This window comes from Monodelphis domestica, chromosome 1 (genome assembly GCF_027887165.1).
Source record: "Monodelphis domestica isolate mMonDom1 chromosome 1, mMonDom1.pri, whole genome shotgun sequence".
Taxonomy (NCBI): domain Eukaryota; kingdom Metazoa; phylum Chordata; class Mammalia; order Didelphimorphia; family Didelphidae; genus Monodelphis; species Monodelphis domestica.
The window spans coordinates 252,336,001-252,352,154 of NC_077227.1; the positions used below are offsets into that span (position 1 = coordinate 252,336,001).

The window sequence follows — 16,154 nt, forward strand, 5'->3', positions numbered from 1 at the left end:
GGAGTTGAATCAAAGGTTGAAGAAAGCTAGAGAAACTTAAGAGATGGGGGGTGAGAAGATCAGCATTTTTCAAACATCAAGACAGCCAGTACCAATGAACAGAGATGGGAAATGAACAGTCATCTTTGAGGAACTGCCAAGTAGACCAATATACCTGAATTATAGAGTATGTAAAGGGGAATAAGACTGAAAAGGTAGCAAGGGATCAGATAGTGAAAAGCTCTAAATACCCTATGGAGGACATTGTAGTTGATTCTACAAATGATGGGAAGCCACTGGAGCTCCTTGACTGGGAAGTGATGTGGTTGATTTTATACTTTATAGAAACTGTCTTGGTCTCCAAATGGAGGATTACAGTAATCTCTCACCTATCCCAGGAGTTACATTCCAGAGACCCCCAGGATAAGTGAAAAATCCCTAAAGTAGCGGCATTATTTTTTGTTTTGTTATTTACATATATTTTAAGGCTTTATAAATCCATCCCACTCTCCTATAAACCTTTTCCACACTCTCATTAACACAGCACTGTGGTTGGTCACCTTTCATTACATTAGCCAATAGTATCTTGCGCTAAGTGTAACTCTGCGATACAGAATTAGATTTTTTTTTTAAACCTGTGATATAGTGAAACCATGGTAAGTGAACTGCAATATACAGCAAAGGTCTGCATTTGGAATGGGGAAAGACGAGGGAAGGGAGACCAATTTAGAAGACTGTACAGTGCTTAGCAGAGTGCCTGGAATACTATAGGTGCTTAATAAATGCTAACTGATGGACTGAACAGAGTTGTAGTAGCCAATATAAGGTATAAGGAGAATCAGAGCTAGGCTTTTGGTTTTATGAGTGGAAAGAAAAAGATATAACCATAAGATGTTGTTAAAGTAGAAACTACAATATTTGGCATCAGCTTAAATATGAGAGAATAGAGGGTGGGGGATGACTGAGTTTGTGAACTCAGATTCCTGGAAGTATGAAGATTGAGAAATATCCATTAGATTTGGCAGTTATGAAATCACTGGTAACTTTGGAGGTGTCAGTTTCAGTTAAATGATCATGGCAGATTCCAATCTACAGAGCCTTTAGAAGAGGGTGGGAAGAAATGGAGATACTTATTTTAGGTGATTTTCACAAATTTAGTCACTAAAAAGAGAAATCTGAGATACAGAACAATAGTGGGGTAGTTAAGTGTTAATGAAGTTTGTGTGGATGTATTTAAGGATTGGAGAGACAGGAACATGTTTGTCAGCAGAGCCATTTGACTTGTCCAGGAGAAGGGATAATTTAAGATGTCAAAGTGGTATGAGATGAGGATAGAGGAAAGAGAAGGAGCTAGCTCTGTGCTTTCAGGTTTTGTTTTGTTTTAAGTATGAGTTGAAGTCCTTGGCTGAGAAAGGTGGGGTGGGTATAGTTTGATATTTGAGGTGAGATCCATCATGTTAATTATCTCTCCTACACTCTAAGAACCCCCGGTCCTTACCATCTACTCTAATGTTTGTATATTAAAGATATTTCGATCTTCCTTGCAGCTGAAATCTCATATATGCTGTTTTTCTCAATTAAAATGTGAGATCTTTGTGAGTAGTGACAATTCATTCTACCTTGGTTTTTTCCAGCTCTTCGGTGATTTCTTGGCACATAGTGGGCACTTTTGTAAAGACTTTTCTAGACATTTTTCTAGATAATGCTTTCAAGACATTTTTTGAAGTTATCCTTGCTGGCTCTTCCTTTTCTCTAGATGTTCTCTTACCAGCCTCTATCATTCTATATTTAAAAATCAGTGTCTCTAGCTACGCTTTTCGAGGTCTGTTCTTTTCCTCTTTCTAGAAATCAGGACATTGTGGCTTTACTGTCTTGTGATATTTTTCCCATTTTGTGGAGTCTTTCAAAGATCTCTGAAAGCTGCTCAGTAATCATATCAGTCAGTTCTTTGTCAGCCCTGACAAAGTATATTTGACTCTGATGACAGACTCATCTAGGGTAGCTAGATTCTTGCTTTCTTAATATTGCTCCACTAATCTTGTTTTTCAACTCCCAATGAACTTTATTTGTTTGGTCCTTTCCAGGCCAGACATCCTCCTTAACAAAAAAAAAATAACCAAAATTAAACATCTTTGATTTGTCTAAGCAGTGGTCCTGTCCTTTTTTTGATCTTCCATTCTACTTAGACATGGTTTTAAAGCCCCTTTTCATTGTTGTTGTACTTAGTTTTCTCATTCCAAGCTTTGAAAACTCCTGATGCTATTCTTTTTTTTTTTTAACCCTTACCTTCTGTCTTGGAACCAATACTATGAGAGTGGTAAAGGCTAGGCAATGGGAGTTAAGTGACTTGCCCAGGGTGACACAGCTGGGAAGTGTCTGAGGCCACATTTGAACCTAGGACCTCCTGTCTCTAGGCCTGGCTCTCAATCCACTGAGCTACCTAGCTGCCCCCTCCTGACACTATTCTTATGGAACCATGCCACACTTTTGTAGTCATCCTGTTACCTGCCTTACTTTTTTTTCTCTGTACATCTTTTAAAAATCTGATTATTTTTCAGTCAAAGGACATTTTTGTTTCCAATTCTTAGCTTTGACAAAAAAAAGTTATCAGTGAATATTTTGGAGTTTGTGATACTTCTTTTCTATCTTGATCTTCTTGGGGTATATGCTTTTCAGTAAGATCTCTGGCCAAATATGTTCTTAATGTTTATTCCTATATTTTAATCTGCAGTACAGAAATTTATATTCCATTCTCAGTTACTGTTTTTTCCTCTTTTTAAAATTTTTAACTTAAATAAAAATGGGTACTTTGAAATACATAAAAAAGAAAAAGAATTTTACACAAAACTGAATCTATTATCTATAGTTTGCTTTTATTTTTAAATATATAAAAATTGAATATTCAGTCACTATTTTTTTAAAATTAGCTATTCACTTCTCAGATCTATTTTTGTCTTCAGTAGCTTTTCTCTTTGGTAGGAAGCAGTAAGGAAAACACCTTTGACTTTAGGGTCTTCATTGCTTGCCTAAGACTTTGTAATCTTTCACAGTTGTTCCTAGATTTCCTCAAAATGTGTCATTTGTACCCAAGTCAGTTACCAGAAGTGGGTATTAATCAGCTGATTTAACCAGTCTTGGGAGGTCTCTGCAATGTCTTAGATATGTGGTCTAGGATAAGAGAAAAATCTATATTATTATAAGGTTGATAAATAGATGTCTTGGTAGCTTTCAGCAGGGAGTCATCCTCCAATCATCACTACTGTATAACTGCATTATAATTATTTGAGGAATAAACAGCTGCTTTCTATTCAAAGGACTAAACTTTTCTCATTTAGCCTTTACCTTTTCTTAGGTCTTAGTGATTAATGGCACATTTCTTCCCCCTTTTTGCAGAAAATGGTTCATTTTTCATGAAGACCCTTTAAAAGGAGAATTGTTGGAAGGCGGCAGCTAGGTGGATCAGTGTATTGATAGCCAGGCCTAGAGATGGGAGGTCCTGGGTTCAAATCTGCCCTCAGACATTTCCTAGCTGTGTGACCCCTGGGCAAGTTACTTAATTCCCATTGGCCTGGTCCTTATTACTCTTCTGCCTTTGAACCAATACACAGTATTGATTCTAAGATGGAAAGTAAGAGTTTAAAAAAGAAAAGAAAAGAGAAGAAAAGGAAAGAAAATGAGAATTGCTTTTCAGTCCTTTTTATATTGTCTTTGAGGAGGGAGACCAGCCTGCACTGTGAATATCAAGTCATGTGGCCATGACAGAAATACATATGGTCACCACATGACTCATTGCAAAATACTTCCTATTTTCCATTACTTGCTGGAATTGAGATCCTTAGTCTATCATTCTTATTAGTGACACCATGGAGATTGTCCTTTTCAGTGATTTTAAATGCTATATTTCTAATAATGGAATCCCTGGACCAAAATATTTGATTTGTTTTGTGATTTCACATATAATCATATTGTTTTCCATAAATGTGGTGCCCATCTGCTATCGTAAACTCATCAAATAAGCAAATATGCTTCTCAAATATGCATCTCTTGCTTTCAACAAGGGTTTAGAGGAAAAACAAATTCAATTTTAGGTATAATGAGTTTAAGAGGTCTATGAGATACTCAATTTGAACTATCCATAGGCAATTGAAGAGTTGAGTCTGGAGGTTAGGGCTGGTTAAGTATATCTGAAAATCATCAACAGATGAGAGGATAATTGAATCCATAAGAAATGATGAGATCATAGTTTAGAAGAGAAGAAGGTCCAATACACTCATTATCTGATCACTGTTTACTAATTATTGCTTCCTGTTTAGTGATAGCCCTCACCCACCCACCCTTTTCCCCTTGAAAACTTGAAATATTTTTCTTTATTTTTGTAAGGAAAGACACTTTAACATTATATTGTATATAGATGTATTGAATATTGGTTTCTGCCTGGTCAAAATCTTGCTCATTTTTTCTCTCTATAGTTAATAGCTTATTTCTTCTAATTCTTAAAAAAGAAAAACTACTATTTCCTAGAGTATAATATTCAGATCTTAAAAAAAAGTCAGTAATTTGAAAATTGCTACATTGTGATCTATTGTCAAGATCTATCATTTAAATTTGTCCAGTTTCCAGTTTCTTTGTACTGTGAATGAATGAATAAGTATTTGTTTTAAGCACTTGCTATGTGCAAAGTAGGACAGCTAGATGACACAGTGGATAGAGTGCTGGATCTAGTCAGGAAGACTCATCTTCCTGAGTTCAAATTTGGCTTCAGATTACTTGCTTTGTGACTGTGGGCATGTCATCTAACTCTGGTTTGCCTCAATTTCCTCATCTGGACAATGAGCTGGAGAAGGAAATGGCACACCACTCCAGTATCTTTGCCAAGAAAATCCCAAATGGGGCCACAAAGAGTCAAACAGGACTGAACATAAAAATATGCAAGGTGGCCCTCTGCTAAGCTTCAGTATACAAATAGAAAGACGACAGTCTACTTTCAAGGAGCTTACGTGCATATTGGCGGTGGAAAGAGAGACAAGGCAGTTGGTAAGAGCTATTGGTCTGTAGTCTAATTGGAAGGATTGTAGTTATTGACTCATTTAATCACTGTGAATGACCATGGCCATCCCATGAGGAAATGAAGCTGAGAACCTGCACTCCATGACCACTAGGAAGGGAGCAGGGGAAAATGAGCCAAAGGGCTTTCCCAAAGAGATGAAGTTGGCATTCAGCTGGGAAGGGGAACCTTTGAGAGAAGAGAGGATTCTTAGCTGTGTGACCCTGGGCAAGTCACTTAACCCCAATTGCTACTCTTCTGTCTTGGAACCAATGCTTCTAAGAGAGAAGATAAGGATTTAAAAAAAAAGAAGAGAGGAGTTCCCACTGATTTGGGTAGAGGTTGGAGTAGAGGGAGAGCATCAATTCAATGACATTCAGATCTTTTTTTTTTTTAAAGTATCTTTTCATCACATCTAGAGTTCCTCTTAAAACCCTTCAATTTCTTTCAGGTCTTATTTTATTTGGGCCTGTGATTTTCTTACCTGAATTACTTTTTACTTATAAAAATGTCATCTACTTGAATATGTGTCTCAGCCTGTCTAGTTTCTTTTTCCATCAGTGTTTCTAATTCTTTAGTAGCTATTCTGTGGTATTTTTAAAATAGACACTTTTTGTTGCTTTCTTCATTTTCTATTTTGTATGAGAGTAATTTTTTCTTGTTCTCATAGTTCTTTCTATTTTCTAAAGGGAACATAAAAGGAGAATTTTATTGTCTTCAATGTGCTTTTTCTGCCATCTTGACTAGAAAGCTTTTGCTCAGTTTTTAAAAGCTAGAGTGGTACCCTAATAGTGTTTTTAAAACTTTGCTTTAAAATTGAAATTATTTTCTTATTGTGGTTGGGATAGTTTGAATAAGTGTTAAATTCAAATTTAACTTCTGTCCTAGATTCATCATGTTACTCAAAATGGTGGATTGTACAAAAGACCATTTAACGAAGCCTTTGAGGAAACCCCAATGCTTGTTGCTGTGCTAACATATGTGGGATATGGCGTTCTAACACTCTTTGGATATCTACGTGATTTCTTGAGGCACTGGCGAATTGAAAAGTGTCACCATGCAACAGAAAGGGAAGAGCAAAAGGTAAATGAGATTTTTTTGATTCTACAGTGAAATTTCATTGTTTATTTGCTTCTTAGCCTTTACAAGAATTGTTTTATTATTTCAAGTGCAGTAAAATGAAAGCCCTTAGAGTCAAATTATGGCATAAAGGAATTAATCATACCTATGGGGGGAAAATTTAAGTAGGAAACATCCGTGACCACTAAACTGCTCCCAAATTAACATAAAAACTTTGTACCACAACTTAATTTGTAAGTCAGTTGTTTAGAATATTTCCCCCCTGAAACAAAGCTATGATGAATTAGTTCCTAGGCTCACCCAAAGAAACAGTGCTATCAGTGATTACTTACTTTCTCTGCCAGGCCACAAGTGGTTGGTCTAACCTGTAATGTAGCTTGAAATATTATATGTATGCAATAAAAACAGACCACAAAACAAGACTATTATGTTATTGTTATCCAACAACTATGTCTAGTATGTGAAAAGTAATATTCATTGGAACAGATGCTGCTTTTAAATAAAGGTATGGACGTGGTTTTTAATTAAGACATGGAGCTTACAGCTCCTATGGAACCTCTAAAGTCCAGTAAAAATGTAAATTCTCATTAGAATAATACAAAGAAGTAGATAAAATGAAAAGAGTAGTATATATGGTGGACTAACACTCAGACTAACATTGTTGATGTCAACTATCTTAGCAGTCAGTGGATACATATTTAATTTCACCAATTATAGAAAATAACAATAGGAATTTTAAAAGTAAATCCTATTTGATGTGGTTATGTCACAGATACAGTATAAAACAAGTCAAAGAAGCAAATCATCTGAATCCCTAAGTACATAAGCTTTTTATATTAAGGATTTAATAAAATTAATGGGCAAATGGGCAAAATGGGCAAAATAATTAAGTTCAACAAAAGAGCCCCAATAAAAAAGAATAAAATCTAATATGTTTTTAATATAGTTTTAATTTGGGTACCTGAGAGTACACATGTGCCATTCTTTCCTGGGCTTTTACGTGTTTCCCTTTCAACCCCAAGAGGATTGATTTACTTTTGTTCTCCACACCACTAAGTATCACCAACTGGCCAGAAAAGCTGGCTTGTTGCCAGGCTGATTGCTATAGCCTTGACTCTTGGAGGGCAAATAGAAAAATAAAGTTATCAGCCAAGAAACTTCTTGCTTTGTCTACTAAATTTCAAGAATGCCCAGAGGAACTGCTACTGGGAATCCCAAGGTAGTAAAGGCACCCTCTGCTCTATAGTGTAATTCATCTCTAGCTTCACAATAGTCTTTACAGTTAACCACCTTCAAGTGAAAGGATATATTTTGGAGGTTTTTTCATGTTGTAGATTGATTTGAGTGCTGTTTATATTTTAAGGGCTTGCCTAGACCTGCTATGAAATGTGTTAACCATTGTTTTGGAAGTTGAAGGGCAAAGGTGTAGCCTGAAAGCTATACTGAAAAAAAGGGAACAAAATCTTTCTAATCAAGAAATTTGTGGTTTATTTATGTATACTTTACAAATCCATTTTGTATGAAAATAAATAAATGGATTTATAAAAGTAAATCACCATTCCTGGGAAAATTGAGTTGTATTCATTTTGGTGAAGCAATAGCTTCTCCTGTATGAGAAACAGCACATTATTACAAAGTAAATGAAATAGATAATTTCTAATTTACCAGAAAAATTAAATATAATAGTTATATAGTAGTTTGTAGTACTATTGGGATTAAATTATCTCCAAATTTATATGAGCTAGGAAACATAGATTTTTCTATGGAGTTATTTTTATTTTTAAAGTTTAGCAAACTTTTGGCTGTTTTTGTTAAACAAATGCTTATTTCAAACTTAATTATTTCTCCAATTAATTGTTAAATTGTTAATATGATTAGCTAATATACATAGGTTATTTAGATGACCTGCTCTTCTAACATGTATATCTTTGACAAAGATAATAGTGTATCTTTGACATAACCACATAAACTGTAATTCATTTTTTCAACTGTTTTCTGCAGTCAAATAAAGCAAACTTTTTTTCATCCTTTGCTTGATAAAATGGCCAAAAACTGAATCATTAATTTCATCAGTTTGATGGCACTAGAATAGAACTAGACAGAAGAAACAATAGATGTAAATTACAGATAAATAGATAATTAATGTAACAAAAAATCATATTAAATATTAAGCTTTGAAATTAGAATGGACTGCCTGGTAGATCATGATTTCCTCTACACTAGATTTTAAAATAAAAGCTAGTGTACATTTGTTGAAGATGTTGTAGAGGTGGCATATAGCATATAGTTATGGATTGGATATAAAGTACTTAATTATATAGTTTAATATTTACTAAGCTAAATACAAGTGGAACATATCCATATGTTTATGTCAAGGATGGTGATTAAAGAAGTAATAGTAGTAGAATGGGGTTAATCAGGGAAGGTTTCCTGGAGGTATGTTGGAGAAAAGTAAGGTAAAAAATATAGGTAAATCATTATAACATTTAATTTTGACTATTAATCACAAAAGCATTATTTTGGATTTACACAAAACTATCATAGAAACTGCTAAAAGTTACTACTATTTAATTACTTAATTTAACTATTAAATTATCACTACTTAACTCTTAAAGGACATAAGACCATAAGACTTATTATGAGGATAGTAGGTGGTCTTATTTATATAATCCTTTCAGACAGGGAGTGAAAATATTAGTCCCATTTTACAGATGAGGAACAGACGTTTAAAGATGTAGAACTAGCCCAAGTTCATAAAGAAAGTATTAAATGTAATGAATGCAAAATGAGATTTCAAGATCAGAAGTTCCTCTACTTTATGAAGCATTTTCTGTTTGAGAAAGCAGTTAAATAAGAGACAGATTTTAAAATACTAGACTAGGGAGAAGGCAGAGGGATGAGTTTTAGGATGGGTGCCAAGTTCTAGGGGGATTACAACTTGCATATGACATGCTATTTCCGCATCCTTCTTTTTTCTGGGTAGTTATATTCCCCCAAACCATCTTTATGTCATCTGCCATTCCCCCTTCTACAACCAGTGTAATAATTATCTTCTTAAGACAACTGGTTCAAGTAAATTGAATTCTTTAATTAACAGACGCTGATAAAGATGTAGTAAGAACAACTTGATACATTTTATACAAATTAGATATAATTCTTGGTGGAATTTTCTGCCCTTTTAATTTGGTAAAGTGGAAGTACAATCACAAATATTGAACACATATTTATAGATTAGACTGTATGTGCCCTCTCAGTATATTGCTTTATTTATCTCTTTTGCAATAAAAAGGTACTAGGAGTTCACCTACTGTCTTAGACCTAGCAGAAGTTCAAAAATTTCAAATGCACTAATATCCAAACATGAAGAAAATGGAAATTATAAGGAATCTTTAAATTAATTATTTTTGGCATTTATCACACACTCACTCTATTTTAATATTTTCACAGGGTATTTTAAATTATCTTATTACCAGGAATAAAAAGCATAGGATGTTAAGGATCAAAGATTTAGAGATGGAAGAAGACTGGGAGGTCAATTAATTGTACCCTATCATTTAAAAGATAAGACCAGAAAAGTTAAGTGACTTGGTTGAGGTTATCCAGGAAGCAACCTAGGTTTTGTGAGTACAAATCTAGTATTATTTTCACTGCCTGGCTCTGTAAGGAGATACTTGGGAAGGCCTCATCTGTGACCACAACCTGAATTGTTTAATTTTCATATACAATAGGAGGAAATAGATCTGATTGTGTGAACAAGGATTCCTGGAAGGATTTTGTTCTTATCTTCTCTCTAAATATAGCCAACGGAGACTTTGCTGGTAATTGCTGATGTAATGGCCTCTTTGAACAATTAGTAACTATGTTGTTGTTTCATGCATTGAGTTATAGGGGATTTGGTGCCCAGTTTGGGGCTTTAAATTTTTTTTTTTTAATTTCGGGAGTAGCTTTATGAAGGTTGAACATGTTATATAAGTATTATTCTCCCTGCATGTAGGTTTGGATAGTTGGACAATGTTCTTTTTCCTGAGATCTATTCAAATGAATATTAGTATGAACTAGAAAATCTTTAATAAACATGTTTTTATATGCAGAGAAGGCCAGAAAAAGATTAAATATGAAACCATAATTACAAGTTACAGTTTATTTTTTAAAATACTTATTAAAGTTAGTGTGGTAGTATAAACATTTCATTACTTATCTGCACCTCTTATGATTTTCCTTTTTACTCCTTTCTGAATATTTTTAAATGTTTCATTTCTTTTTTTGAATTTCTACCATTAACCTTTCCACATAACAATTATAATCAAGCAAAATACATTTTTGTATTATTGTTCATGTCTGAAAGTGTCTTGCTTGGAATCAAAAACATGCTACAGTGTGGTATAATGGATAGAGTTATTCTTAACGTGAGGAAGCTCTGGTTTCTAGTTTTGCCTCCGACCTGGGCAAGTCAGTGAACCTCTTGGTGCTTGATATAACTCTTAAGATCATGAGTTATAGGGAAGGTGACAACCTGCATTGGTAAAGGGAGTTTATTGCATATCAGTGGAATCATAGGTCCACAGGCCCCTAACCCTCTCCTTCTGGAGACCAAACTGGTCACATCATTCATTCTTAAAATTTTCAGCATTGTTTTGATTTGGAGTGTTGTGATCATTGTGTAAGAAGTTCACCTGGCTCTAGTCACTTCACTCTTCATCCACTCATTAAAGTTTTCTCAAGTCTTTATCTAGTCCTTTTTATGCTACATTACATTAATAAAGCCTAATTAGTTTCACTTTTCCCTAAGTAGTAGTTGTTTCTTTTATTTCTAGTTGTTTACTACAACAGAAAGTGCTACCAGACATATAAAAAAAAATTTTTTTTTAACCCATACCTTTCATCTTGGAATTAATACCAAGTCAGAAGAGTGGGTGATTTAAGACATCCATCTCTAGGTTGGCTCCCAATTCACTGAACTATCTTTTTTGACTTCTTACCATACAGATTTTTTTTTTTAACTCTTACCTTATGTCTTGGAATCAATACTGTGTATTGGTTCTAAAGTAAAAGAGTGGTAATGGCTAGGCAATGAGGATCACATGGCTAGGAAGTGTCTGCGGTCAGATTTGAACCCTTGAACCCAGGACCTCCTGTCTCTAGGCCTGGCTCTCAATCCACTGAGCCACCCAGTTGCCTCCACCATTCAGATTTTTGCATGTATAAAACCTTTTCTTCTGTCTTTGATCTCTTTGAGGTATATACCTAGCAGTAGTATCACTAAGCTAAGAGCTACTGGCACACCCAGGTGGGTGACTTAAGAGGTTAATTCTTTTTTTTACAGCTTTATTGCCATGTTTCATTTTTACATCACAAGCTTTTTATAGATTACCCAAACTCCATGAGAGGTCTCTTTTAACAAAATAAAACAATCAAGAAAGGCTAATGATAAAGTGTCCCTTCATCTAAAAGCACATGCAACATTCCATTTTTCTAGCACCTACTCACCCACTTCTCTCTCTAGCTCTCTAACCAATAAGGCACCTAGTGGCCTTAAAAAATATCACAACGTACAACTTCTTTTAAAGGATTTATACTACGCAATCCGAGTTTCTTTCTTCACCCTCCTTCAAGAGCTTTCCTCTCCCCAGAAAAATTTTATGTCTTATCTTGAGCAAATAGAGACCCAAAACAATAATCTAGCTTTTCTACAGTCTAGAGTAATATCCTAGAGAAGGGGGGGGGGGGTGTCCTAGCTTCAAATCTGGCCTCAGACACTTCCCATCTGTGTGACCCTGGGCAAGTCACTTAACCCCCATTGCCTGGCCCTTATCACTCTTCTGCCTTGGAACCAATACATAGTATTGATTTCAAGATGGAAGGTAAGGGTTTAAAAATTTTTTTTAACTATATATGTAACTATATAAAAGGAAAAAACTACAAAAATTAAAAAAAAAAGCTTTTTGAGAATTAGGGAGTTAGATGCATAGTAAAGCTCTGATGCCACTCATTAAATTTATTTTTTAAACCCTTACCTTCTGTCTTAGAATCAATACTAAGTATCCAAGGCAGAAGAGCAGTACAAATTAGATAATTGGAATTAAGTGACTTTCCCAAGGTCATAGCATTTTAAGTAAAAAAAATACTAATCATTATGTTTTATAACACCTTTCCTTTCCCCAATCCCCAGGCATTCCTTGTAACATAGACTAGAAAAGAAAGAAGGAAAAAATGGCAGTTTGATAAAACTAAACAATATAATAAGTAAATCTTAATAGTATATACAATGTTCCATATTCATAGTTCTCCTCTGTCACATACCTATGCAAAGGAAGGAAAGTAGATTTTCTATTTCATATTTGGAGAGAGGCATATATGAGGAACTATATATAATTACACAGGATTGGGTTTTTATTTTTGTAGTTTTTTCCTTTGATATAGTTACATATATATGTATTTTTTAAACCTTTACCTTCCATCTTGGAATCAATACTGTGTATTGGCTCCAAGGCAGAAGAGCAGTAAGAGCTAGGCAATGGGGGTTAAGTGACTTGCCCAGGGTCACACAGCTAGGAAGTGTTTGAGGCCAGATTTGAACCTAGAACCTCCCATCTCTAGGTGTGGCTCTCAATCCACTGAGCTACCCAGCTGCCCTCTCTGTTGAGATTTTAAAAGGAAAAATAACACTTTTATAAATTAACTTTATGCTTTCTAAAATAGAGTAATTTATTCTTATAAGAGTTTTTTATGTGTGCTCATTTTTTAAGTTGTAAAGATTTTGAAGCTATGCCTGAGATGTTTCCAGGTTTATTGGGTTGCTTCCTACTATGGAAAAGAAACAACCTGAATTCAAAGGTCTATTATTTCCTTTATAGCCTATCTTTGGTAAAAATCCGTTTATGTCTGGCTTATGTTCCAGCATAATTCACCAATTCTTGTGTACTGTTGTAACTTAAAAGCAGTTCATTATTATAAAAATGTCTCTAAGACAGAAAGAAGGACATGCATGGACTAGGCAAATGGGGTTAGGTGACTTGGTCCTCGGACACACAGCTGGGAAGTGTCTGAGGCCAGACTTGAGGCCCTCCTGACTCCAGGCGTGGCCTATCCACTGTGCTACCCAACTATACTCCAACCCTCCCCCCTCCAAGTATTATTGTTATATTTTCAGGTGGCTGGGTCTAGCTGATCCACACTGTAAAAAGCCTGAACCTTTTTCAAAGAGAAATTATTATACTTCTAGCCTTATTGAATTCCATTTAAAATAGATTTCTTTATGGATTGGATATTAATCTAGACTGTAGAAAAGCTAGATTATTGTTTTGGGTCTCTATTTGCTCAAGATAAGACATAAAATTTTTCTGGGGAGAGGAAAGCTCTTGAAGGAGGGTGAAGAAAGAAACTCGGATTGCATAGTATAAATCCTTTAAAAGAAGTTGTAAGTTGTGATATATTTTTTAAGGCCGCTAGAGAGCTAGACCTGGAGATGAGACCCTGGGTTCTAGTCTGTCCTCAGCTACTTCTTAACTCTGTGACCCTGGGCAAGACACTTAACTCCAATTGCCTACCCCTTACTGCCCTTCTACCTTAGAACTGATACTTGAATCAATTCTAAGACAGAAGATAAGGGTATAAAAAAAATTATTTTTCTTTTTCTCTAAAAGTTTGATTTCTTTCATTGGAGCTCTATTTCTTGATTTAGACTTACTTAGAAATCAAATGAAAAAAATGGAGGAGAATTGGGGATTTGGAGATAGATTGCAGAGGAACAGGAAATTCAAGGAAAGGGGAATTTATCACTATGCAATTTGAAGAAGATTTATTCATGAAATCCTAGATTTCAAATGTAGTATAAGCAGGTGTGCACACACATACTACAATATGGGAAACCAATATCTTAAAGTATGTCTTCTATTAGTATTTCCACATAAAGAAAATAAGGTGAGTTCTCAGCTTTGGAAGTATGAACATATCAGATTTTTAAGAGGGTTTTCTTTATTGAATATAACTGGACCAACTCTTTACTAATGTCCTTTGCTAGACCATTATTCAGCTCATGCTTAGCAATTGTTGATGTCTTGGATCCTCTTCCCTTTATCTCTATACTTCTGTCTGGTGACCTCATCAGTGCTCAGGTTCAGTCCTCAAGGATATAAAGTCCTTGAGAGTAGAAAATATTTTACTGTTGTCCCTGTATTTTCAGGACTCAAAATATATTATATGCTTTTATGTTCCCGGTTCTGTATATGTAGCTCTGATATCACCTGAGCTATAATCTGGGTCATTAACTACCTATTAGACATTTACTAGGCATCTCATACTCCACGTGTCCAAAATAGAATTCACTATCTTTCTCCTCCAAGCTTTCAGCTCTTTCAAACCTCCTATCATGGATACCCCAACTATTTTAGTTACCCAGGTTCCAAACCTCAGTGCCATCTTTCACTCCTCATTCTCATGTCTCATATCCATTTTAATAATTAGATATTATTTCTATCTCAACATCTCTTGGGTCTACTTCACAAAGTTTCCGCTCTCATTTAGGCCCTTATTATCATTCACCTGGGCTATTACGGTAGATTGCTAATTGGTTACTTTGCCTTGAGGTTCTTCTGCCAATGTTTCTCTGCCACTTAAACTCCAGTGCCTTTTGGGGTTTTCCTGGCAAAGGTATCTTTTTTTTTTTTAAGCTCATTTTATAGATGAGGAACTAGGGCAAATAAGGTTAAGTGATTTTTTTTTTTAGGGTCATATGACAAGTGTCTGAGGCCAGCTTTGATCTTAGGAAGATGAATCTTTCTGAATGTAGGCTTAGCACTATGTTTACTATACCACATAGCTGCCCCTAATTCTAGAGAATCAAATGTGCCATTTGGAACTCTTTTTGTAACTTAGCTCCACGTGACTTTTCAACTCTGGTACACATGAATACTCTCCATCAAGCCTACTACCCTACTTGCTCACATAGGACAGTCCCTGAGCCATGTTATCTTTTTGCACTAGATGTATCTTTTGTGTGGTATGCTGTCTTTTCTTATTTCTGCCTCTTAGCATCCCTGGTTTCCTTGAAACCATAGCTTAAGTTCTACCTTCTGTAGGAAGCCTATTCTGGCCCCTCCAGTTGGCAGTGCCTTCTCCTCCGAGTTTTCCTTGTATCTGTTTTTTATGTGTTTTGAATTGACCTAGATATGTATGAGGATATGTTGTTCAAGAACCTTTTGTCCACTTGGTCAAAGAGAAAGAAAGGACAGTAAATATTGTGAAAAATAGCACCCAATCCCAGCTAAAGGGAAGAATTATTCCTCTTGTTTGTTGAAAAGTTACCAAACATTATTTGTTCTTAATAATAAGAATGTAAAACTTACTTTATAGATTGTTTCCTCCATTCTTTCCTTCTCTTAATTTAATTTTTTTCCCTGAGAAAGAACTACATAATGACCATTTATAGCTGTGGAGAGAGATCCTCTGTTCTGTGTTAGCTGCTCTGATTATTACAGATTGAATTTTAGTTTGAAATGCTAGACTTTATTCCATTTTGGATGGGGCTAGAAGAAAATAGGTGGCTCTCTTTTTTTAATCCTTACCTTCTGTATTAGTATTGATATTAAGTATTGGTTCCAAAGCAGTAAGAGCTAGGTATTCGGGGTGAAGGGACTTGCTCAGGGACACCAGTTAGGAAGTTTCTGAGGCCAAATTTGAACCCAAGTGCTCCCAACTCCAGTCCTGCACTCTAGCTACTAGCTGCCTGCTCTGAATAGTTCTGATTATTAAAATTTTCAGTTTTTCAAATTATTTGGAAAATCTTGAGAGCACTTAATCTTTTGAGAGTATTTAATTCTCAAATACTAGGTGATATTATTTCATAGACAGGGAACTTTGATTTCCTAGCTTTCCTAATTTTTATTTTATTTTATTTTTAGCTTTCCTAATTTTTAGAATTGCCTTATTTACTTTTCTTAAATGAGTTTTATTTTCTGAAATTATTTGATTGACTGCTAGAATTAGTTTACTTGATCATGGTTTTTCTTCTGCCTCCTTTTCTCCATTAAGGCACAGAATGTCAAGAATGAAC

The 16,154-nt window shown here is 35.0% G+C and overlaps 1 protein-coding gene across 1 annotated transcript in view; it reads left to right on the plus strand.

Annotated features, from left to right (window-relative positions):
- The window catches only part of SPTLC2 (serine palmitoyltransferase long chain base subunit 2), a 153,174-nt gene that overhangs the window by 34,625 nt on the left and 102,395 nt on the right, over positions 1–16,154 (plus strand). The window contains exon 2 of the mRNA XM_001373962.5: positions 5,912–6,106. Within this exon, the coding sequence (XP_001373999.2) occupies positions 5,912–6,106 (195 nt within the window). The remainder of the gene's footprint in view (positions 1–5,911; positions 6,107–16,154) is intronic.